Source organism: Excalfactoria chinensis, chromosome 8 (assembly GCF_039878825.1).
Source record: "Excalfactoria chinensis isolate bCotChi1 chromosome 8, bCotChi1.hap2, whole genome shotgun sequence".
Classification (NCBI taxonomy): Eukaryota; Metazoa; Chordata; class Aves; order Galliformes; family Phasianidae; genus Excalfactoria; species Excalfactoria chinensis.
In genome coordinates, this window is record NC_092832.1 from 12122543 (window position 1) to 12146805 (window position 24263).

At 35.7% G+C, this 24263-nt stretch overlaps 1 protein-coding gene across 5 annotated transcripts in view; it reads right to left on the reverse strand.

The window, feature by feature from the left end:
- The window catches only part of DPYD (dihydropyrimidine dehydrogenase), a 314271-nt gene that overhangs the window by 274138 nt on the left and 15870 nt on the right, over positions 1 to 24263 (reverse strand). For all 5 annotated transcript variants that reach the window (XR_011904470.1, XR_011904471.1, XM_072342915.1 and 2 more), the window contains exons 2-3: positions 19707 to 19817; positions 661 to 743 (exon numbers count right to left, since the gene is read on the reverse strand). Coding sequence is in view for 3 of the 5 variants with exons in the window: in XM_072342915.1 (XP_072199016.1) it covers positions 661 to 743; positions 19707 to 19817 (194 nt within the window). In the remaining 2 variants the exon portion in view is untranslated. The remainder of the gene's footprint in view (positions 1 to 660; positions 744 to 19706; positions 19818 to 24263) is intronic.

Below are 24263 nucleotides of genomic sequence, written 5' to 3' on the forward strand. Positions count from 1 at the left end.
TCCTTTCAATCCCTGATTGTTCCCTGTTTTGGGCACTATAGTTCATGAGTTTCTTTGGAGTCCTGTACCAAAATACTCAGCAATGCAAATAAGGGTAGCAAGAAAAGACTGACTTACTGACAACTTTTAACCACCCCTCTAATAAGCATTAAGTGATATGAGAGTATTAAGCAAAATACACATCCCTGCAGTATATGAAATACCACATGCATTTTAAAATTCTATTAATAAAAACAAAATTATGTAAAAACAGTGATAAAATCTGAGTACGTAGGCCACCACATACATAAAAATCAAATCCAATTTAGAAGCAAACACAGGTTTGTTCAAATGGCATTGTACAATTTCTTTAACACTTACAGAATTCAGATGAACAGTATTTTCATTCACTCACAGTTTAGTATAAATATAAAGCAAGGCACCCCTTAAGCATTTTAAATAACAAATTAAACATTTACGTTTTTTACTGTGCAGTCAGGCTTAACATTTATGCAGCTTCAAAACCAAAGTACAGCCTCAAGGGAAGCCTCTCCACTGACAAATTAATACCTTAGAGAATAGAGCTGAATGGTGGCAATGAACTCATTTGTTCCCCCAATAATGAAGAATGACTCTTTCTTTACCACATCTGTGACTGTTGCTATGGTGACCCAGACTTACCTCATTGCTTCTCGAAGTGCTCCTCGCTCACTAAGAGTTGTGTGCTTGATGTCATCAAAATTATTTTCTAGTTTCTCACAGTTCTGCAACAAATGGAAGAATCCATGTAAGACTCTGCAGCAGTATACTGCACATGTATTAGCATTATTCAGCATCATGCAAACAAAACTGATTTATATTATGTAATCTCACAAATTATGCATTTTGTTTTAATTATGCAGTAGTCATTAAAAAGGCACTGAGAACTCAGAAACAAAGTAAACATGAATCTTCTTACACGGTTGTCATGGAAATCATCTTATAAATGTTCCATAATTAAATGTATAGATTTTACACTTAAAAAGAAAGAAAGAAAATTCTCTTTTACCAATACACAAAGCAACACCGCTTCTGCACACATACAGAAAAGAATAAAAACCTAAATATGAATTTAAAATAATAGAAGTTATAGATTCTGTCCCAATGATACAGGCAGTGTTGTTAGAACAAACCAAGCTTTTAATAACAATCTTAAAAATGACAAGAACTAAAAAGATTGTTTATAGAGACCTCAACCACTTAATATATTTTCCAGATTAGAATTCATTGCTATTTCTAAAGCTGATGTGAAGACAAACATTTTGTGACAATAAAAGAAATAAAATCTCTCTATCTTCTATTACTTATTTTTAACCGTGCAAATGGTTACATTACTCCAGAGTGCTGACACTTTCCTTCTACTCCCATACAAGCAGTAAAATTGATTCAGAAGATGCTGGGTAATACAGAAATTTGCATCTGTACAAAGTGAGCGTGAAACACAGTAAACAAGAGTTCTCTGATCATCTGAATCATCCAGAAGATTTTACATGCTCAAGGCTCTGAGGTATCACCATCCTCTGCAACACCTTCTTCCAATACCAAAACTTACCTCTGGGAGGCATAACTTTGCCACGTGGGTTGAGAAGCAACACAAGCTGCAAGCAGTGTTAACAGTTATTATTGCTAACAATTAGAAAGTCAGCATTATCAGGCTCCTCAAGTGGGATCTTTAGATAGAACATGCGAACTGTCAGTTCATATGCACTCACAGGTTTTAATATCTAAATTAATGTTGAAGTCCATATCTAAAGTTGTAATAAATACACTAGAAGTTATCTATTATTTCTTTTATGTATCAATTCTTTATAATCATACTCAATTAGAGGCTACAAGAGCAATATTGGAGAGGAAATAATTAGATATTTGTAAATGACCTAACAAGATATCTTAGTTTGTCCAGTTATTTTTAAATTTAAGTTGCAGATGTTTTAATACAAAGTTTTAACACTTCAACAATGCATCTCTGAACAGGAAAAACGAAGAAGTCTACATTCAGAACTCTCAATTCTTCTCTTCCCATACAAAAATGAAATCATAGAATCATTAAGGTTTGGAAACAGCTCTAGCATGATCTAGTCCAACTGTCTACCCATCTCCAATATTACCACTAAACCATGTGATTAAGCACCACATCTACCCTCTCCTTAAACTCCCCTGGGGATGGTGACCCCACCACCTCTCAGGGCAGCCTATTCCAGTGACTCATCACTCTTTCTGAGATGAAATTCTCCCTGATATCTGATCTGAACCTTTCCCAGTGCAGCTTGGGACAATTACCTCTTAACCAATGATGCATGACTTAAGTAGAAGTAGTAAATCTTACGGCTAATCTGATATTTGTGTTTACATTACAATCAGATGTCCTTTGTATGGAAAAAATCCTACTCAAAAACTCAAAGGGATTTCACAAAACAGGGGAGCTCATTTGAAAATACTCAAAAGAAACACAAACTGACAATACTAATATAGAAAGAATTCCAGATTTATCAGTACTAAACTGAAAGCATCTGTGCAAGCATACAATCAAATTTCACATCCTTCAGGAAAACAGATCAAGGGAAACAACATATGGAATATTGCTTCAAGCACTGAAAGACTAAAGCCCATTTATTAACAGTCTTGTGCCACTGGCAACTCACCATTGGTTCAGGAAAATCTGAGCATCGTGAAAATCATTTCTCTTGACTTTGTGATATAAAACATGTAGAGAACTGACAAAGGATTGAAAGCTCACAAGATTTTATCAAGCAGAACTAAACCCTCTCTATACCCTATAATCTAAAATAACCGATGGTGTTTAAGTGGGAAATGCTAAAATGAGTAAGTAACTGAATGCTTTCCAGTTGGTGTTTCGCATTTGCCTGTACAGGCCATTCTTCATTAATCAGTTGAAAGGCAACAAGGGTGGCCAGTACCTAAAGAAAACTCTTTAATCACGTACAGTTGCACAAATATTCCTTAAAACAAAACAAACAAACAAACAATTATAATGATGTAGAAGTAAATAGAAAACCCAGAACAAACAATGGAACATAGTTTGAAGATTCAAATAATAAACGTTATAATAATTCATTTGGCAAGATGATGAATTTTGACCAATTTCACTATTTCTGGACAAGATCGTATCTACCTTTCTCAGCTACCTCCAGCTAAATAGTTCTCATCGAAAGTACAGTAGCTGGAAAGCCTGTAGCTTTGCTGTTAGGAAAAAATGACCTAAAAACTAAGGCTAATGGAAACCCACTAAAGGAAGATGACCTCACAGTACACTCACTTACTGTTTAAGTATTGAATAAATGAATAACTACTGACAATAGCTAATATTATTTTCCAGTTGCAGGTGCAGTAATCCAGAACAGTAGCTTGGATCTCTCAATGAAAAGAGAACAGCAATCTGAAAGACTAAAATTTAGCACAGCTACGTATCTATTTATGTCATTTCTTCATGGGTCTGAGCATCAGTTTGCACACTACATTTCTAGAACCTCTTAAAAGGCTATTAGTCTAATGGAAAGGTCCCAGTATGTATGAAATTATGACAACAATACTCTAATGAACACATAAATGGTGAAACTTCAGTAGACCCTGACCAAGATGAGTTTTACATTTCTAAATATTAAATCAGTAGCAAAACCTGCACTCATTCTATTATTCACATGGAACATGACAGAAAGTGTTTCAGTGGCAGCAGAGCAGCAAGGTTCTAGGCTGCAGCAAGTGAAGGCTTGTTCAAATGCAACAGCCATAGGCTCAGAAGTAAAGGAAAGATGCTTACTTTAGGAAGGCCTCAAGTGCAAAGGAATCTCCAGCAAGATACTCTTACACCCACTGCCAGCCCTTAAATGAGGTCAGGGAATGTGGATCCCAGCTCCACCCCTCAGGCACATAGCATGCAGCTGAGCTCCCCCTGAGTTGGCCCTGCCTTCTACCAGGTGCTCAATCACTGCTTCAAGCCATGACTTAGCATTTCTTCTACACCATGCTACTAACTAGATTAATATGTGTGTGTGTGCGTGTGTGTGTGTATATATATATATCATATATGTAAGATATGTGTATATATATGTATATATATCTTGCGAAGGGCAGCGTGTTTGGGCCCATCATACTTCACAGGTTTAAGTATAATGAGCAATTAAACTCCCAGGTGTTTCATCCTCAGCAGCAATTCAAGTAGAAAATTCAAAATACAAACAATGAAAAAACTGATTTTAGAAGCTTACAGCCAATTAATTTCTTTGGGTATAGATAATATCTAGAAATTTCAACTCTGCAGTTGAATAATTATATATTACTCTATACCCTCTGTATGCTATCACTGTTGGCAGATCCATAGCACTGTATGACACTAAACTAAATAATACCTTTGAGAGGTTCAGGATGAAAAATAAGTAGACAGGGATACAGTTAGGGATACGGCTATCATAAATCAAACTATCATTGCATGACAAAAAGCCAAAAAAAATCTAAATCCTTTTCTTCCTATAGCATAACCACTTTGAGGTTTTCAAATGAGCCAAAAATCAAGAGAGAGGGGAACAGTTTTGATAAATATAAATGAAAAGCTTATTTATCATTTGAGATTTTAACTAAAGCTACATGACATCCTTAAAAAGGCAGATGTGTGCTGGATGTCCACAAGTATGTGGTATTTCATGCAGTGTACTGGTAGAGCATCTATCTAATCAGAAATCAGAAAGATGAACAATGAAAGTATGAAGATAATGAAGTAACATTACTGCACAAATTGAAAAGCTTCTTTTTCTATAGGCATAAGGCAATGACTTTTTCCTTACTTCAACTTATTCCTGTTAAAAAAAAACAAAAAAACAAAAAACAACAACAACAAAAAAAAAAAACATTAAGCCTTAAGAGGAGGGTGTTGTGCTCATAAATCTATTTTTTCAGACATGGCAACTGACAATTATAACATCCTGGTATCAACTTAATAGTATTCTGTTTTTAAAAGTCTGAAGTCAGCAACTACCAAGTTGAAAATACTCATACTCTTTGACACTAGTTGAACTAACCAGTTAGCTCACAAAACAAGAAAACATAAATAATCACCATGTCTAAAGAAAATTCTAGGATTATGGAAAAGTTAAGTCATACTTTAAAAGAAAAAACCTTAAAATGTTTGTCAGATTCGTTTTCTTATTTCCCTGTGTTTCTGTCAAGCCCTCTTAGCTTGACTATGTCAAAGAAAAATGATTGTTGATTTGGGCTAGTGGGTCAAATGCAAAACTCAGAAAGCAGAATTTGTCTATTGCCAGGTATCATCAGCGAGGATAACCATGAAACACAAAAGCATTGATGTGACCTGCCTGAAAGCTTTGAGATGACCACAGCTGAAATTCACCCATTCTGCAATACAGTACTGATAAAAATGACCCCATTTCCATCAAAATCAACTACAAATCTCCCATCCAGGCAAAGAAGAGCAAGATCACACTAAGCCATATCCTGCTCTATCCTGAAATACTTCACATAAGACTTTCAAAAGCATTAGTATTACAGATAATGTCTTGCACACATTTCTAGATAGTTGAGAAATAAAATCTTTTGATCTGACAACAGTGTAAGACCTATTCTAAGACAGCCTGCAACACCGAAGTAGAGTAGATCTTTTATCCTAGCTGATACACTGCCAAATCAGAAGCCTTACTCAAAACACCCTCTTCTCTCTCTCTTCTGAGATGTTTTCAGGTAAGGATACTTACCAAATTCTTAGAATTTGCTGTTTCCACATGAATTTAGGAAATTTTCTAAGGAAGCTTATTAGTAAACACACTCTGTATGCAAACCACAAGGAACGAACAGCAACAAAGTTAGAAGAGTTCTCAGTTGTTCAGTTTTGTTCTTACTATTGGCACTAAAACATTTTTTTTCCCTTTCATTTTTCCTTATAATCTCTTAGGAAAGTTCTGACAGAGTATAGTGTACCTTAATTTTCTAATGCTGATAGTTTTAAAAATCTTTATATTAAATGCCTTCATAGTGAGATTTTTGTTTGCTTAAAATGAAACTGTCTGATTCAAATGGTGAAGAACATAGCCATCTCTCTCTGATGTTTCAGTTGGTTTCCTTTAAAGAAGGTAGAATGTAATGACAGATTTCCATTTAAAAAAATACTACACACACCACAATGCTGGCCATGTTAGCTTGCTCTTCTGAAAAATATTGACTGTATTGTAGAAGGGATTTCTTTTTCAAAAGCTGACTTTTTTTCAGGGGCAGTATAAGAAGTGCAGAATAGTTATTTACATATTGATCTTCTTATTTATATATAAAATGCTCAAACCAATAGATCAATATGGAAACTTCTGTTATTCAGAAAATCTGAACTATTTCATCAGCAGAAAAACTTTAGAAATAACTATCTTGTGTTTTATAAACCTAAAGCAACATTGTAATAGTAATCTAAACTGTAATATATTGCAGCAAGGATAATTATTAAGGGAAAACACAGCTGACATTTTCTGATTTATGCACACAATCAGAGATGGAGTCCAAGGACTGTGACATAATTATCTCCATGCTAACAATTTTTGTAAATCTCTTGACGGAATTTTAGCTAATTTTAAAATGCCTTCTGAAGATTAGCACTTAAAAGTGTTGGGGAAAATAGCACAATTTATTAGCGAGGGTATAATTGTAAACCTTCCAAATACTCATTGTGAATATCATTTAGACAGTAACTCCTGCTTTAGCAGCTGGTATATAAGACTCCTGTTTATCGAGTCTTGAAACAACAGATAGAGTAGAATCTAATTAAACAGGATTACATGCAAAAGAAAAATTATTAAAAACAGACTAATAGACAACTGCTATGAATTTGGAATAGCACATCTAGCTCTTTTGATGTGAACTCATGTAACATTGTGCTTTATTACAATAAAACCTTATGAAATACTCCTACCAGACCTCTCTTGATTTGGAACAGACTGTCTTTCTCCACTGAAAAAACACAAAAAGCTAAATGGCTCCATTGATCTCCTCTCACAGACTTAAGCACCCATCTGCTATAGGATAAAATGTCTGTTACATTTATTATAACATTGGTACTACAATTCATTACTCGGTAGCCAATAGCAGTATTTCACATAGGAAGCCCCTTTAAACCACCTTTGTACTGAGCAACTAAACAAAACAGATGCCAAAGGGTTTCCAAAGGGTTAATAGCATTTGTTTTATCTATAGAGCATTGTTGAAAGCTAAACAAGAGAGACAAAGGACTATTTGATTCTATCTGGAAGATATTAAAGTCTACACTATATCACCTAAGCTTCTCCATTCCATTTGTTGCAACTCGTTCTGTTCTCGTAGGGTTCTCAGTCCAAACAGTGGTAAAGCAACGTAAAACTGATACCTGAGCAACTGCTTACAAAGAAAGGATATGTATTTTTAAAGAACATGTCTATACTCTTAATATCTGCATAAAGTACACTGAGCCCTCAGGTATTTACATAACATTGACAGCATGTCATTCATAATATATGAACATTTGTTACAACCATTTTTTCATGATGTGACACAGACACATTGGCCAGACAGGCTCTTTGAAATATACTGATATTAATATACCAAAAATAGCAGACTCCCAACAGAAAACCAGCCCTAAGTGTTAGCAATCAAACAAAGAAAAAAAAAAAAACAATCTAGAAAAATATTAAGTAGAACTGTGAGAGGCTGTAATCACTGCCTCCTTAGCATAACCATATTAGTTCTTTTCAGCTTCTTTAGAGGAATATTTTTAAGATGCATAAAAACATAACACATTTTCTCCTCAAACAGAAATATATTGGTGAGGCAGGCCTGAAACTCCAGCACGAGGTATTTTCTGAAATTCTGCAAATGCATCTTGTTATTAATTACTAGAAATGCTGCTCAGGTAATTGGAAATTTTGAAGTGGAAGCTGACAATTTCAGAGATTGTATTGCTTCCACAGCTTAAGAAGTGATAGATATAATCCTTAAACACAGGTAATTATCTGCAAGATAACCACTTGCTAAACGTACATAACATTTCAGTTTACAGTGTTACTGGGACTATGAAAGTTCTTCCGATCTGAAATAGCATTCTGCTAACTTCCCTTTCATGCTGCTTCATGCACAAATTTCAAGTGGCAATTTTATAACAGCCTTTGTGTTCACACGAGGTATGGAATCTTGTTTGCATTCAACCTGCTGTTTTCAGAGCAGATGCAGACACCACGTGTTTCGACAATAACAATACATCTGATAGGAGCAATACAGGGAAGACGAGTAAATACAGGGAAGATGAGTAAAGACATAATGAAAGCACCAAGCACACAACACAGAATAGCAGACCAAAGAATTCAAAAAGGTTAAAAATCTAGAGTTGTGCCAGACAGCAGTGGCACAGCTGGAAATAACAAGCAGCAGAATACAGGTGATGCCATTAAAGACATTTTATAATGCTTCTCCCCTATGACTCAGCTTTAAAAGACAGAAAATTGCTGAAAATAAAAGGGAAGGAAAACACCCCTCTCACTTTTTTCCCCCCTTTTCCTAGAACAAATGTTAAACTTGCTCAGTAGAGGAATGGGAGAACTCAGCAATAAGCTACCCATTCTTTCTGCATGCAAAGGGATGCTCTTGCGAGTGCTTCCCTGCATGGCATGGGGCACAAAAATAAATCAGGGAGAAATACACACCATCTCTTAGATTATATTAAGATCTTCGTCTAGACACTGATGTCTAATGAGGCTGTAGCCCTGCCTTTTTCCTTTTGGAAGGGCTGAGCACCTCATAAGGGCCTTCACAGAAACTGTTTGAGATGCTGCCTGGGTCCAGTCCTTCCTTGGCAGATTTACAGAATCTCTCCTATTTTTCATCCACAACTGTGGAATTACTGAATATAAAAGCTTTCCAAAAATTTAAATTATTATTCACATGGCACTTGAAAACACCCAGGATAAGTATTATAGACCAGGTCTCAAGTCCATTTACCACTTACAGCACCTAACAATCCAACACTTCAGTATTATACTGTGCCCTTTACTTCTGTGTTCCATTTACTGTCCTTCCTTTGGACGATTTCACATTGCCACCCGAATAGCTTTCCTCTCCAAACAGTTCTGGCCTGCCTTTAGACATTCAGTATTCCCATCCTCATTAGCATCTTCTAAACTACCATGTTCAAGATGGGGTGAGCAACACCAACATGCCATGCAGCACCAAGCAAACGCTTTTTCTTCAGTTCTCAGGCCCCCAGGTGCACCCAAAGACAAGATTTTACAGAGGAGAAGTCTGGAGCAACACTCCCTGCCATGGGAACTGTTTGAAGCAGTCCGGTTCATGTCTCACCTTCAAGACACAAAAAAAACGAATAGCTAGGAAGGCAGCACAGCTATTGTACATGTGCAAGCAGAGCAATAGGAGAAATCAGGGCAGTGGCAAAACAAATAGAAACAAAAATTATCCTCCTAAATATATAAGTACCAAATCTTTCCTCTTTCTTCCTGAAGACATCTTTATGTTCAATTTCTAAGCCTTATTCTTATACAGCATTTCTTCCAATTCCCTCATGTATGCACTGTTCGAGCTTTCAGTGTTTAATTTTTATCCAGTTATTTTCTTCTCTTTTTTGCCTCCTTCACTACTTGGGTTTTTCCCCTACTGTTCTATTACCCCTTGTTCAAATTTTACCCAGTCCTTTCTAATTATTTCACATCTTTTCCTGTTTCATTATGTCACAGCTTTCCCTTTCCTTGTTTTCCTTAATGCCTTCCTTTATCCCACTCCTGCAGCTCTGTGCTCCCTTCCCCACCATAAAACAGCTCCAAGCAGGACACACAAGCTGCAGAACAACATAACAAACCAAATCACTCAGGGGGCACCTAGAAAGGTCTGGTGCCTCCTAACAGCACCTACAGAGTCCCACACCAACTGCCATTCATGGGTGCAGGTAAGTGCAGAGAGAGCCTAAGTAAGAAGGAAAAATTCCCAAGAGTGAACCAACAGCAGCATTTGTGCTGCCACAGAAAACCACAATGAACTAATGGGGGCTGCCTCTTCCTTTCTCACCTATGCTGCAAAGAACTCACGGGTTACTAACACCACTGATGCTACCACATTTGGGAAAAAGAATGTAAATATTTCTCACAGAATTTTGTGATCTATAGACTCAACTCTTGTACAACTCCTGGGAAAGCCTTAACAGCTACAGCTCATTGTTTTCTTACACTTCCTGCACAGCTGCTGCTGAAAGCTTCGCACCAAAGATGGCAAGTAGTTCCCATGATGAGAAAAGTGGTCCAGATCCATAAAGTCTGAAAATACAGTGGGATTATTAAGGAAGTGAAGTCTGTTCCTAGAGCCAGTAGGAAGAATCTTAAAAGCTATTCAATATCTCTTATTTCCTATTACTTCAGATGTGACAGGAGTAAAAGTTAAGCTTTACTTCTTATTCTTTCTTTCTTCCATTAAAAAAAAAAAAAAAAAAAAAAAAAGTTTGCTGGACTCAGCCTTCAAAAGACAGAAACAGACAGAAACAAATGTTCATTAAGTCCATACTTTTAAAAGTGTCAATGATCCATCATCAGCCACAGATAGTTTCAAGGATAGGTACTAACTAAGACAGTTTCCCTGACAGTCCTTTTGCTCTACAGCAGCGCAAGACTCCCTCCAACACACAGTGGCAACTTCTTAAAAGAAAAGTCTTTAATTTTGGGTTGGAAATAAAAGTTTTTTCTAGGAACTAACATTTTAAGTGTATGAGGACTTCTGGAAGGGGAGTCAAGAAATAAGAAATGCTACAGCAGAAGATAAATGCATAATTTAGCTGAGCACCCATCTGTGATGAAGCCTAAAAGAATGGCAAAAAATACTCAGCTAACATCCATCTTTTTGAAGGGCATCAAAATCAGTGCGATTACTTGGGAGTTTCTGACATCGCTAAACGTGCCTCAAAGCAATTTGATCTCTGCATAGCAGAGTACTAGTAGATATTTAAAAGAACACGCATCAGAAGAAATATCTTTAAAAAAAAAATAAATTTAACAGTATCAGTCTACATCATACAGCTACAAATCATTACGCAGTAAGTAGAAACTTCAAACAAAGCAATTCATGCAGGACAACCTAACATTCAGGTAGAAAATTCCTGTTTATTAATCTTATTCCCACAGCAGTGTAAGAATTCAAGGCTGAAGGGTACACAGAGCTGGATGGAGAACGCAGCAAAACTTTTAAGTGATACAGGCCACCAAAAAGCAAACACTGTGCAATTACCTAAATTCCAAAACAGCTTAATAGCATTGCTCTTCCAAAACTTGCTTTGGCCCCATAACACACATGCTTTAAAACACCAGGTTAATTTCATGACGAAATGCTATCTTACATAAAATTGCTGTCTGACTAGGAACAGAGTGCTCACCTCCTCAGCAGCCCTGCAACCTCATGCCTTTCATGCAGCCTTTTTGTGCTGTGTGAGGCCTTATTAATTGAACACCATTCAAAACCATACTTGAAGAAAGAACTACTTTTCCTGTGAACATTTCAATGGCACTCATCACTTTGGTACCTTAAGTGATTTAAAAGCCATTTATTCATCTGTATTCCACAGATATCCTCTTTTGACAGATAGCAATCAGCACAGAAAAACTAGGCAATAACTATGAGCTTGCCATGTCAGACATCTGTGGCACCAAATTCTAAATTATATAAGAGACCGGAAGTGACAATTTGTGCTAATGGACTTACTCTCCTGCTTTCACGTTCAGTTGCATTATGCCATCTTTTGCATATGCTGTTAGATGTCTCTTCCCCACTACCACTACTGCAAGGCCGCAGGCACAGCACTCCTCTGCTCTGAACATTAGCAACATATTCACTCCCAGAGTTTAATTACTGTCAGCAAAATTTGTGTTACTGTGTTATAACACTTTGTGTTATTATGCTAATGTAGTCCTCAAATTATTATTTAAAAAATCCATAATTCCCTGAGAACAACAGTATATAGTTTTGTTCTGCTAGCCTACCTGCACTCTTCTAATCTCATCTCAATAAACAGCCCCTTGATAACTTTGACACTTTATTGGGATGACTGAAAATAATAACGTACTTTATGTGCCTAACACCACCAGAAGCAGTGGGTCTGATTACCCTGACACCACACTTGACTTTTTTGCATTCTCATCCAGCTGATGGAACAACCACCCTATAATCAACTGGTATTTCTAAATCACCTTCTCTCTTAATTTCAACCATTAATTACTAGTCATCCTTAACCTCAAGTGCTTGGCTGTACAGTCTCCTAATTGCACTACAAAATTTATTCTTACCTTTTATTATTATTATTATTCTAACTCCAGTGTCATAAAGTTCTTTTTCTATGATGTTCTACTTCCTTCTGTACTGACAATTGCTGTCGACTTTTTTGTAACACACTGCTAATATTTATGTCAAGCACATTAATAAAAATACTAAATGGTATGAATCTGGAAACTGATCCTTCAACAAGGTCTGCTAAAAATCCAAGATCAGCTTTTTCAGCAGTAGTCAGTGTAACTTCCTTAAACCAGATCCTTATCCACATTACTATCCTAGTCCAAACAGATGATACTTAACTGGCAAAAAAAAAAACAAAAAAAAAAAAAACAAAAAAAAACCACCAGCTTGTCATTGCATCATGTTCTACTCCTAAGAGCCAAGAGAGAAAAATGTATTGTGCTTTATCTTGCATTTGCTTCTAATATGAGACTTCCCACTAATTCTCTTTTTTTAAATATAGAGACAAGCTTGACTGTTGTTTAAATCTGTGCAAAAACATACAGCTTCATTTATTTAACATTCTCACACTTAAGCCTGAAATTTCAAATGTCAATTTTTCTGTGATACTATTATGGTCACTTTTCTGTCCTCTTGATTTCAGAGATCAAACTTCAAGTTTTCCTCTGGCCTGCTTTGGGTAATTTCTATTTCTGAGCTTGTTTGCCCATTAACCATCTCTTGTTTTAGCCTCATTTTATTGGAAATGGGAGAACAGCTTAAAAAGATTTCAGACAATGCCAATGACATATAATCCTATCTTCACACTGGTTTCCTTTGTTCTTTAAATCATATAGCTTTAGAACCTTTTACTATTTGTTTTATATAGCTGAATAACCTTTTACTATTTGTTTTAATTTCTTTTGCCAGGTATGAATCAATGTGACTTTTCAAAGTTATCACTTTTTCCTCTGTACTTCCTGCTTTGCCTATCAATCCCTTTTTCCCCCCATTGACTTCTCACCATACTCTTAATATTCTTTCACAAACTGCTTCCCAAACAAGTTAAAAACTCTTCTTAGCAAGTTGGGATGCTGATTCCAAATAATTTTTTTACATATTTCAAAGACTAACGATCTTCTCAAAATTCATGCCTTTGAACAAGTTTGTTCAGTTGAAAGATCCAAACAGAATCATAGAATTACCCAGGTTGGAAAAGACCTTGAAGATCATCAAGTCCAACCACAGCCTAACTATAGTACCCTAATATAATAGATGTAATAGATTCATCTCCTCAGTCTTATGAAATAATAATGCAAAAAAAATTGCTTATTCTTCTGCTTAAAAAGCTTGATAAACACTATTTTGTGTGATTGTCTATTTTATAATGTTAATCCTTGCCAAATTTAAGACTACAGTCCACAGAGCTTGACACATGACTTTATCCCTTCTGATTTAATGACCAAAGTTCATCAGTTATTGCACCAGAGTATCTGCACCTTACCATTACTAGAATGCATGTTTTTTTCTTGGCTAAATGTAGAAAGTTCAACTGTCTTACAGTGATTTGCCTCTCTAATAGCATTAAGCATGGAAAGTTGTAAGGGTAGCAGAATGAAAACAATGAAGTTCACAGATCAGCTCAGTATGTTTCCTGAAAGGTATACTGATTGATAAAGGAAAGCAATATAGCGGGCAAAACCCAAAAGACATAAAATTAAATACACAAAAGAAAATTATTTCTGAGCAAAGCTAAGAAAAAAAACGCACTTAAGAGATTTTTATGATGATACCACATCTCCCCTATGGTCTGAAAATCAAAATCATGAAAGCAGGGAAACTAAGACACACACTTAAGTAATGTACATTTCTAAGTACAATTGAACAGCACAAGCACTCTAAGAATAAAACCATAAAGCGAAGGCACTAAGAAAATTTCTATTAGCAAAGAATGAGAAAGATGTTCTATATAGATGAGAAGTAAAAAAATTAAGAGAAGTAATTTGTTTGGATCAGCATGTATTCAACTTATGGCTTCAATGCTAACCCCTCAATTTCTCTTGAGTTTTAAATTCTTATCTCACCTTTTAAAACGTTTAATATTTCCTCCTTCTCCATTTCCCTTACCCCACCAAACATTACACTAGTAGATTAGTATATTGCTTTCTTCCAGATATGCAAGAACATTTTTCAGTGATTGACAGTAAAGCAGTAGCTGTTTTCAGTAGCCTATTTGTACACTCACTGGATATTGTTTTTAAATAGAGTAATTTAATATTGGCTTATGACAACATAGTGTAGAATACTCATTTTAAAAGATTTATAAAATATATACAAAACAAAGAATTCAAAGATTATAACATGCATTTCTTAGAGCAAGGATAAGCGCTATCATATATAAACATGTAAACTGCTTTATTCTACCAAAATGATTGTAAATGCCAGCATTTGGTATCGATACGAGGAAATGCAGAGTAATTAGTTAATCTAAAAAATGCATGAGCAGGAATTTGACTGCTAAATGATTAAACTGGTACATTTTAAAATGTGTATTAATATTTAATTATTGACACTGTGAGAAAAGAGAAAATCTCTTGATGTTACTTCTTATCTCTTTCTGATACTCAAAGTAACCCATGTATTATTCATATGAATAGTTTGTGCATATACAGTCAATCACTAGTTATATAAAAGAATCATTCTCAAATTCCCTAATCACCTCAATAGAACCTAATGCAATATTTTCCACATTTGGGAATCAGAGCATTTTATTTAAGAAATCAGTCTGGCCATGATGAATACAGTGCAGTCTGAGCAGACATCAGTTCAAAGAATCAGATGTCAAAGTGCTCCCTCTAATGTCCCTTAATCATCACACCAATTAGTGGTTGAATAGTGATGTGATTAAAAGACTGCTGCTATCCTATACCTATTCAGACTAGTAGATTTCTACATATGTTCTACCAATTAATGTTTGAATAGAGCAGCGATTAGAGAGACATCTGCCATTGTATATCATTCACTAAAGAGCTAAGCTTACATATTCATATGCAATGAAGACAAAAATAAATATTTGCAAAGGTAAACTATGCATTTAGATTATATGTATAATTGAGTTGATTTCTGTTAATGAGTGTTCTCTATTTTACAATATGCGAGATTATTTTTTATTTATAAATATATACACTTTCATCAATACAAGTCTAGAAATGGTCAAATTATTCATTGAGAAAGCATTTATTCATTAAAGTTCCTGATTTTAGGCTTTGGGTGAACCAGGTTGCATATCTGTTTACAATTTGCACTATTCCTGCTTCTACACATCAGTTACACGTGAACTGCTAACTTAATTATTCTTTGATACCTGACTGGGCATAAAAATCACATGACATTTTTCCATCTAACTGAAATGCAATACTTAAGGGTAACAAATTGATTATAGCTGTGAGATAATCATTAATATACATGTTTTCCTATACAAGTACAGTCATCTGTATAGCAAAAGGTCCGTATAAACATTTTTCTGTACTTTAAATAAGATTTATTTTTAACAGATTTTCATATGCAACATTGACAGCCATTGAAATGCTGTCAAAATTAAAAGTAGTTTGAAATTTTACCTCCTAATTATTACTGTTTTAAGGAAGTAAACACATCCTCTGAATTTAAAGAGCAACATAATCTGTTACATCTTACACTAAGGGCAGGTCTCAGCACAAGCCAATCTGGTAGCTGCATCATAACATTGCACAGAAGACAAGGCAAAGAATTTGGTTCTCTTTGATGGCTAGAATGAACTACAGAACAATGAGAGTCTTGCCCCAAAATGGTGTCACTAATAAAAAAATAAAAAAATAAAAAAATAATAAAAAGAAATGCTGAGCTTAAAAGTTATTTTGTTCAAGAAAGAAAAGCTCATGTTGCAAAATGTTGATCAGGCTTAGCAAATGTAAGGACAAAGAACAATGCTACTACTGCCAGAAAAATCAATACTGTTACAGGCTATGGCAATTAGCTACAAACCAATTTAAACCCCATTTCCTTTCTGCCTTTTTTGTTGAAATACTTCCAACTCTTCCATCTGGAGCAACTTCTATTATTTTTTAATGCAAAATCTGAAGAAATTCTGAATATATAGATAGGTTTATATCATCTTCTCACCTACACTCAAGTAGGTACCACAAGTTTTCTTTCTTTAAAAAAAGAAAGGCTGCAATAAAACATCCTACTGAATTATCCAGCAACAAGTGAATTATAATGTTTGCATAAAACTGTAAGAAAGCCATAAATCTGCACATGTACAAATACAAGCAGAATTTAGCCCATAATGCTTAGAAACCCTGATCACAAGCAAAGACTTCAGCATGGTGCTAGCTGTCATGCAAACGTGCACAGTAAGTGCCCAGCTAGCTCACGACTGAGCAGTCATCAAGAATAAAATGCTCACCAAAAACAAAGAATAGCAAGATGGCAACCATAAACAGAAACAAATCTGATACCTAAACAACCCTGAATTTCTGAGGAAAACCCTGAAATCAAATTATCATCAGAATCAAAAACTCACAGCATCCACAATTCATTCCTTTGCTCAGGTTTTATCTCTGAAATTGATGATCTAATGTGACCTAAATTCACCATTTCCAAAGATCTACTGTCAGTATAGGCACCTAAGAACTCTCCTGTCTTGAATTTCTTCTGACAAAGTGATCTTTTTTCCCCCACACACTCCTGAAATCTATGCCACCTTCCAGCAAACTCAGAAGATGCCAACTCAAAGCTAATGTTTAGTTTAGCACTGCTACCAAGGGTGACCCATGTACTCTGATCTACAGCCAACAAAATTTCTGAAGATGGATGATTATGAATCTACAGCAATAGATCATTTTTACAAAAAAATTCTGATTGCTAAACACACTAAATAAACAACAGCGCTTATTGAAAGTGTAACTGGGCCACCCCTGAAGAGCACTGATGAAAAATACTGACATTCAGTTTCCACTTCAGAACTCATTTAATGGGCAAACATGTCTCAGAGCAGACGAGGAGTTAAAATTTCACTTGTGTAATTATTCTGAAGAAATATTTAAGTCTGCCATCTGGAAGTATATTAGACATTACCAAGTCACTGTGTGCATGCCTCAGCAGATGCAGCTTTTGTTCAGAGTTTTGAGAGCTGTTAATTTAATTAGTTTTGTATTTTCATACTCCCACCTTCCCTCTAACAGTAATCTGCTAAGACAGCATCAGCCCAGTTTCAAGAGAATCCAAAGCTGAAAGACAAATTCAGATTTTAAGGAAATGCAAAGAAGTACATTTCATCACATGGTCTTTCAAAGAAGTCTGACCAGTCCATCCAGAGGTACAATTGTTACTGCCAATGGTTTTTTAAACTACAACAAGAATTATTCACTATATACCCTTTCCTACATTGTAGTTTTCATACTTCAAGAAGGACAGGAAAGCATTTTCTTGTTTTTGCCTGCTTATCAGCTATGACCTGGAGAATATAAAAGTCCCATTGTCCCCACAGAGCTCCATTCAGTAATGCAGAATTCCAAAACAACTTGCTGCTTAGGAGGGCTGCTCTGAAAATAGTGCCTCCTAATTCATAGTGTTAGCCAACAACATAAGAGGGAGATTTTGGTGGAACAGCAGTAGAGGCTGAACCTTCCCACCATTATTCCATAACATTTTACTACCATGTGACACAACGCAGCAAAGGAGTCTGACAAAATCTGACAAAATGGAGTCTGACAAAATGGAGTGTGACATGGAAGTGCATATGAAGCAGAGGTGTGACACTGAATTTCTCTACATAGAAATAGGTAGATGTCCCATTAAGTGGCATAGTGATGATGGATTGATGATTGAACTAAAGGATCTTAGTGGCCATTTCGACCTTAATGATTCTATGAAATAAGAGTCATTACTTTCAGATCAACCTACATAGGTTGTAAATCGATTAAGAAATAACACCACGCTATATTTGAGGATGTCTGCCACCCCTACTCCATGGATACCTAAGCCTCTTACCAAAATTTTTGAAAGTACAGGGGTTCACAGCTCAGTATTGATTTTAGGTCACCTGAAAACATCAGTATGTAAACTGCAGCTGCCCAGGAGCCGCTTAATGAGCAGCTCAACTACCTGCACAGCACAGAGACAGTCATGGGCTATAACTGCACTAGACATACTAAAAAAATCATCCCTGTTTACAAACCTGAGCTTTATATCTATGTTATTGTTGTAACAACTGGGAAATAACTAAACTAACAATTAAGGAAATAGCAATGTTAGATATAGTAACAGAGAGACTCTTGTCATTCATTTACAAAGCCGAGAATCATTATTAAGAGAGTATGAATGGAATACTAAGGAAATCCTAGGTTGCTTCTCCCTGCAAATATTTGTTGGTCATACTGGATTTCTTTATTTAGAGAAAATTTTATAAAAAGAAAAATTAGGTTCAAGTTGACACTAAATAGTCACAGAAAGTGTTTTGGTAACACTATTAAAACACACAACTCTGTACACATGAGGGAAACAGTTTAGAGATGCAGAAATAGTGCTCTGGAAGTAGGACTTTTAGTCTTCTGAATTTAGAGGATTATCCAACAGAATCTGCAGGAAGACCGTAAAAGCCCTACAGACCTTCTAATCAGCCAAGAGATCAAAGAGACAACTATGTCTGATTGGATTAGTCAAATATCATACTGAGACTAGAAATCTAAATACCTAGAAAGAAAAAGGTGATATTTAATGGCAGAAATTCTAAACACTATAGCCATTTTATAATGAAAATACATCTATTCCAATGCCTGTTTCCTTAAAAAAAAAAAAGAAAAAAGTACAAAATTTAAAAGTCAAGAACCCTGTTTGAATCACCAGTTTCATATATTTATAAAATATATACATCTCAATGTATACATACGGCACACGTATATATGCACATATGTAAAAATGTGTATTGTTCCCCCACTCCTGCACTGAATGGATAGTACCTTTATAACTCTCAGGAAAATAAATCAAACAGTGAAGAGCTAGTCTTCCTAGAGTTACTCATGGGAAACACAAACAAGAGGAGCAAGTGGGCAGCAGACATGCAGAGTGGGGAGGAGGCAGCCAAGGGTGAGCAGCCCTGCAAGGCTCAGGGAAGTGGTGAGCTGGATGCCATACTCACATGTGTTAAAGACTGATCTGACTCCAAAACAAGCAGGAAACAAGCTGCTTGAAACATGTACCAGCTCCCCAAAAAAGAAAGTATGGCATATACTGGTTCTGAAGAAGCAAATGGCTCATCGCAAAGTAACAACTTTTCTGCAAGAACTGAACTAGGAGACAAATTTGGCTACAGAACATCACAGAAAATTCAAGTTTGTATTTCCCTCACAACTGAGATTTCAGACTCAATTTGTTGCATATTTCGGATGCAATAATAAACAACTACTTACAGAACAACTTTTGTCAGCATTCCTTTTCCAATGCTTCTTGACTTGTTTCTTTGTTACAGTTGAATAAAGAGTTGCATGAGTCTGTGTTCGGGGGTTTAAAGCCAGAAGGTTCTGCAGAAAGAAAAAGATACAAAAAAAAAAAAAAACAAACACAGATTTGAATTTCAAAAAATACATTTGAAGCTTCTTAAATCACACCAATTATTTATTTACACTGCTAAGTCAAACCAGAAAAGCTACAGCATTTTAGCATAATGGCATAGGAATTTGCTTAGATTTTCCTTGTCCACAACGCTTAGTTTCTGAATGATTAAAAGGCGTTCCTGGGATGTCTATACAGCAGTGTTACATCCAGAAGCCAGCCAGCCATCCCTATGATAACAGCTTCCACTCCGCAATGTTTCTAACCGAGGCCACATGGAAACACATGATTCTACATAATTCTCCAAATAAAATCTGTACAGTAAAGCAAACATGTAAAAAGATTTCAAAGCATTCATGCTCTTTCTACACATTTTATCACGTCAATATGACCTCCAGCTTTTCCTTCATGAGAACTTGCTTTTGCACATGGTGACCTGATAAGTTACCTTCACTACAAAGTAGCTTCCTTTCTCTCACAGCATTATTATTTGCAAGGACACAAATGCCAGAATACAGCAGTACTTTTAAATGACAGTTGTAGTCTGAAAACACGGGCAGACTGAACTTTGTAAAGTCTTTCATTAGAGAGTAACTTGAAAAATTAAGTCAGCCTTTTGGAAATCGAGCTTTTCTTCAGCTTAGGCAAACGACAGGTTTCTGTAGCAAAACTGACCTCATATAATTCAAAGGGCAAGTGTGAGTAGTATGCAAGTGATAGATCCAGAAGCATATCTGGGATGGAGAACCAAAACAGGCACACTCTTTGTTGTAACTTTTGAAATTGGCTTTTGTGAGACTTCCTTTAAAAAAATTCCACTTTAGCACTATATGTCTGCACTGCAGTGAATAGGGTATACTCACTGTTACTATGCGTCAAAGACATGCAAGACTGGCTTACAGAGCTAGAGACTGAAACTGACAAATGTGATAGGTTACGTATATCACAATGTTTCCTGATTTTAAAAGTCTGCTTGAGTATGTCTGCTTGTGTGGGTGATAAAGATGAAAAAGCAACCCACTGTATGATTCAGCATTGATGTTTATGTGGTTTGCATTTTAGGGGTTTGGGGTGTGTGTTTTTGTTTTGTTTTTGTTGTTGCTCTTTAAGGCAAAGAGGTAGTGTTCTAAGGAGGAGTTTACAGGATGTAAACAGATGCAGCTCTACAATCCCAGCAGGATAGCTCTGCTCCATCTCTGGGTGTTCCCCAGCCAAATATCTCAGGTAAGATGTGGCAACCAACTGCATTCAGTGGTGGTTTATGCTAATTTCTTTCATTCTTAATTAAAACAGAGCAGGGACATTCACATAAGGGATGTCACTTACAGCATCTCTGCTGCTACATTAATTTCTCAAGCTGATCAAACTCAGTTGTCAGAGCACATCTGACTCACTGTTGATAGGCCAGCGAGTGCCCAAATCACCCAAACTGGACAGTAGGTCTTGAATCACACATACACTTGAGCAAAATCTTGCCTACTATCTTCTGTAATTGCTTAATGCAGTACTCTTGGCCATGAATATTATAATTATTTTAGCAAGCTCTGAAATGAATTGCAAATTTCTAGTAATAAACCGTAACAGATGTACTCCACTGGGTACAGCACCAGTTGGTTTAAAATGTGGAACAAATGGTGGGGCAAGCCAAGGACGGAAGAATCCCCATATGTTTGCTCCTGTTGGAATTCTGCAACAGGAGTATGGCTCCAAGTGCAACAGTTGCAGAAATCCAAAAGGACTGCATAGTCCAGTATGTTCCAGAATTCAATCTGAAATAAAATTGGCACACTATTAAGAATGCACTAAATCACATATACAACATGAAAATTGCTTATATTCCCACTATCTAACTAATATACTGCCTGAATCTGGGATTGCTGACCTAGGTGACTTTTTCAGCTAGAAGTCCCTGATGCTTAAAAATAACTCAGAAGTTAACTGCTTGAATGGAAAAGTAATGCAAATGCTTTTGAGTCTTTTTAACTGCCAGAAAGGAAAATTAGTGAGGGTATTTTCTTCCTATTCATTTCAGTTCCCTGGTTGGCTTTCAGCAGCTTATGGCTAGTCAGACATTTAGTAAATTTAACAAATACATTCAGGTAAGTCAGCCAATAAGTGGAAAATTACTGAGCAGGAAGTCCTGGAGGGAGTGTTGCAACTAACACCTAATATATGCATCTAGCTAAACAAAAATAAATTGCATGTGCAAGAAAGGAGATCTGAGGCCCCGATCTTCCAAATACACTGGTCATCAAAACAGAGGAGAACTCTTTGGCAAGGATAATTATCTGGGCATCTGTGATCTTGCTTGTCCCAATCCCACACTTTCTCTGCTACATAAATTCTCTTTCTTGCCAGATGATCTGTCATTTGATCTTTATAGATATTGAAAGGGCAATATTCAAACTACCAAAACAAGCTGGTAGATACGTACTACATCCCTTTTCAGAGTACTGTGAAGTCTAGACTTCAATTTAAGATGCTATTTGAATAGTCATTGAGTACCTATAACATATATTTAGTGTTAGCATAGGTGATTATATTTACTAAAATAAAAACAAAGTAGGCATAAATCCATTTTCATTAATGACTGTTAATCTGAACACAATGCTGCTGCATTTTTGCAGCAATCTGTTTAGGTACTGTGTTGATGAAAAAAGAAACAGGCTTGTAAATACACAGAAATCAATTTGGCTCACATTGCATACACCCTCTTGGCACAGATGAACACTGTGCAGTGCATTCTGGAGTTAAACTAGTAGCCTTGCACCACAATGACAGTTACTGGCACCACCAAAATATTCTTCCATTATTTACACAGATGAATTATTATACTGCCTCTACAGAGTCACTTGAAATCCAATGCAGTGAGGAATTAATTTAATAATCACCCATGACAATTAGTTCTTTCCTGCCTTTTACAATAAAAAGAAAAGCTAAAAATACTAAAGAATGGTTTCTTCATCTAATATATTCTCATATTTTCCAATATATTCTTTTCTAGAATGGTATTTGTTGTGAATAATATAAACTAACTTAAGTTGCAAGTACCCGAAAGTGCTATAAACTACTCATATCTAATGTACATGTGGCATGCTTAAGTGATAGCTACTGATCTTAAATTTTGAGAAATTAACAATAAATGGTTTATGTTGATCTGTGCCAGCACAGCTTCTGAGAAAGAATAAATTTGCCATAAGCTATTCATTAGATGTTTATTGCTCAGTTTCTACTTTAAAGGCTATGATTAACAAGTCTACACACAAAAAAAAAAAAAAAAAACCACAACTTGATCTTCACTGTCATCTATTAATGCCAAGGATGTAGAAGCTTTTAAAACAGCATGTTAGCATGTTATATTACAGCGAGTAATTTTTCAAGTCTTTGATTTAATATTGCTCCAAAATAAGTGATTTCAAGGCAGTCACTTGGGATAGAAACACATTCTGTTGTTGGGAGTCTTATTTCTGATGCAGCATTTCCAGATAGATTTCACATTGTACTGCAGTAATTCCAGCTTCAATATAATTCTCTATACCAGATATTTATTTCATTAAAAAGCATTATAGACATTTTATTTCCATCTCACAAAGTCATCCTTTTAGCTGAAAACCTTAAGAAGCTATTGAAATTAAATTTGATCTTTAATTAAAAGCATACTCAGAAAAATAAAAAGGGAAGCACAATGCTTATTAGTAATGTTTCAGTGCCAACTAAGGTAAGGTAGAGAGGAATTTGTCTTCCAAGGATGATGTTCTAACATGGCATTAGGAAAAAAAACAAGAAGGAAAAGAAAGAAAAGGATTTGAGCAATATTTTAATACTTTCTTACTGAACTTGCTAACTGAAGGACACGAAAAAACAGTAACAAGGAGAAAGTGGTGAATGAGAGAACAGGGAGGCCCAGTTTGTGTAGACATTTTCATGACTAACAGGAAATCCTCTCTTTAGCTTGAACTCCTGAGCCACACAGAATACACCGAGTTCTGCCATGAACAAGCACTGAGCATATACAAAGGCATACTCTTTTTTGTCTTGTCTTAAGATAACATCCTGGAAACTTTTTGTTTCTGCTTTCAAGTTGGATTGCATTATTTTATAGAATGATGCCACTTCTACTTCTAAGGCATACATTTTCTTGTACCATTATATAGCATCTAGGCAAAATAGCCTTTGTTCCTTACAAGTTAACACATCAATGATAAGCATGAATTACACAAGGTTCTTCCATTTTCCAAAACCAATAGTCCTAGGATTGAAGTCTGTTCAATGGACCAAATTCAGATAACGATATTAAGAAAGTGAAAGTACAGTTTACATCACCGATGAGACTGCACTATCTTCAAGGCAGTCTTAGAGAAGTCCTACCCATCTCGTACAGTCTTCTTAAGATATGTGGAGTTTTTAAAGCTTAT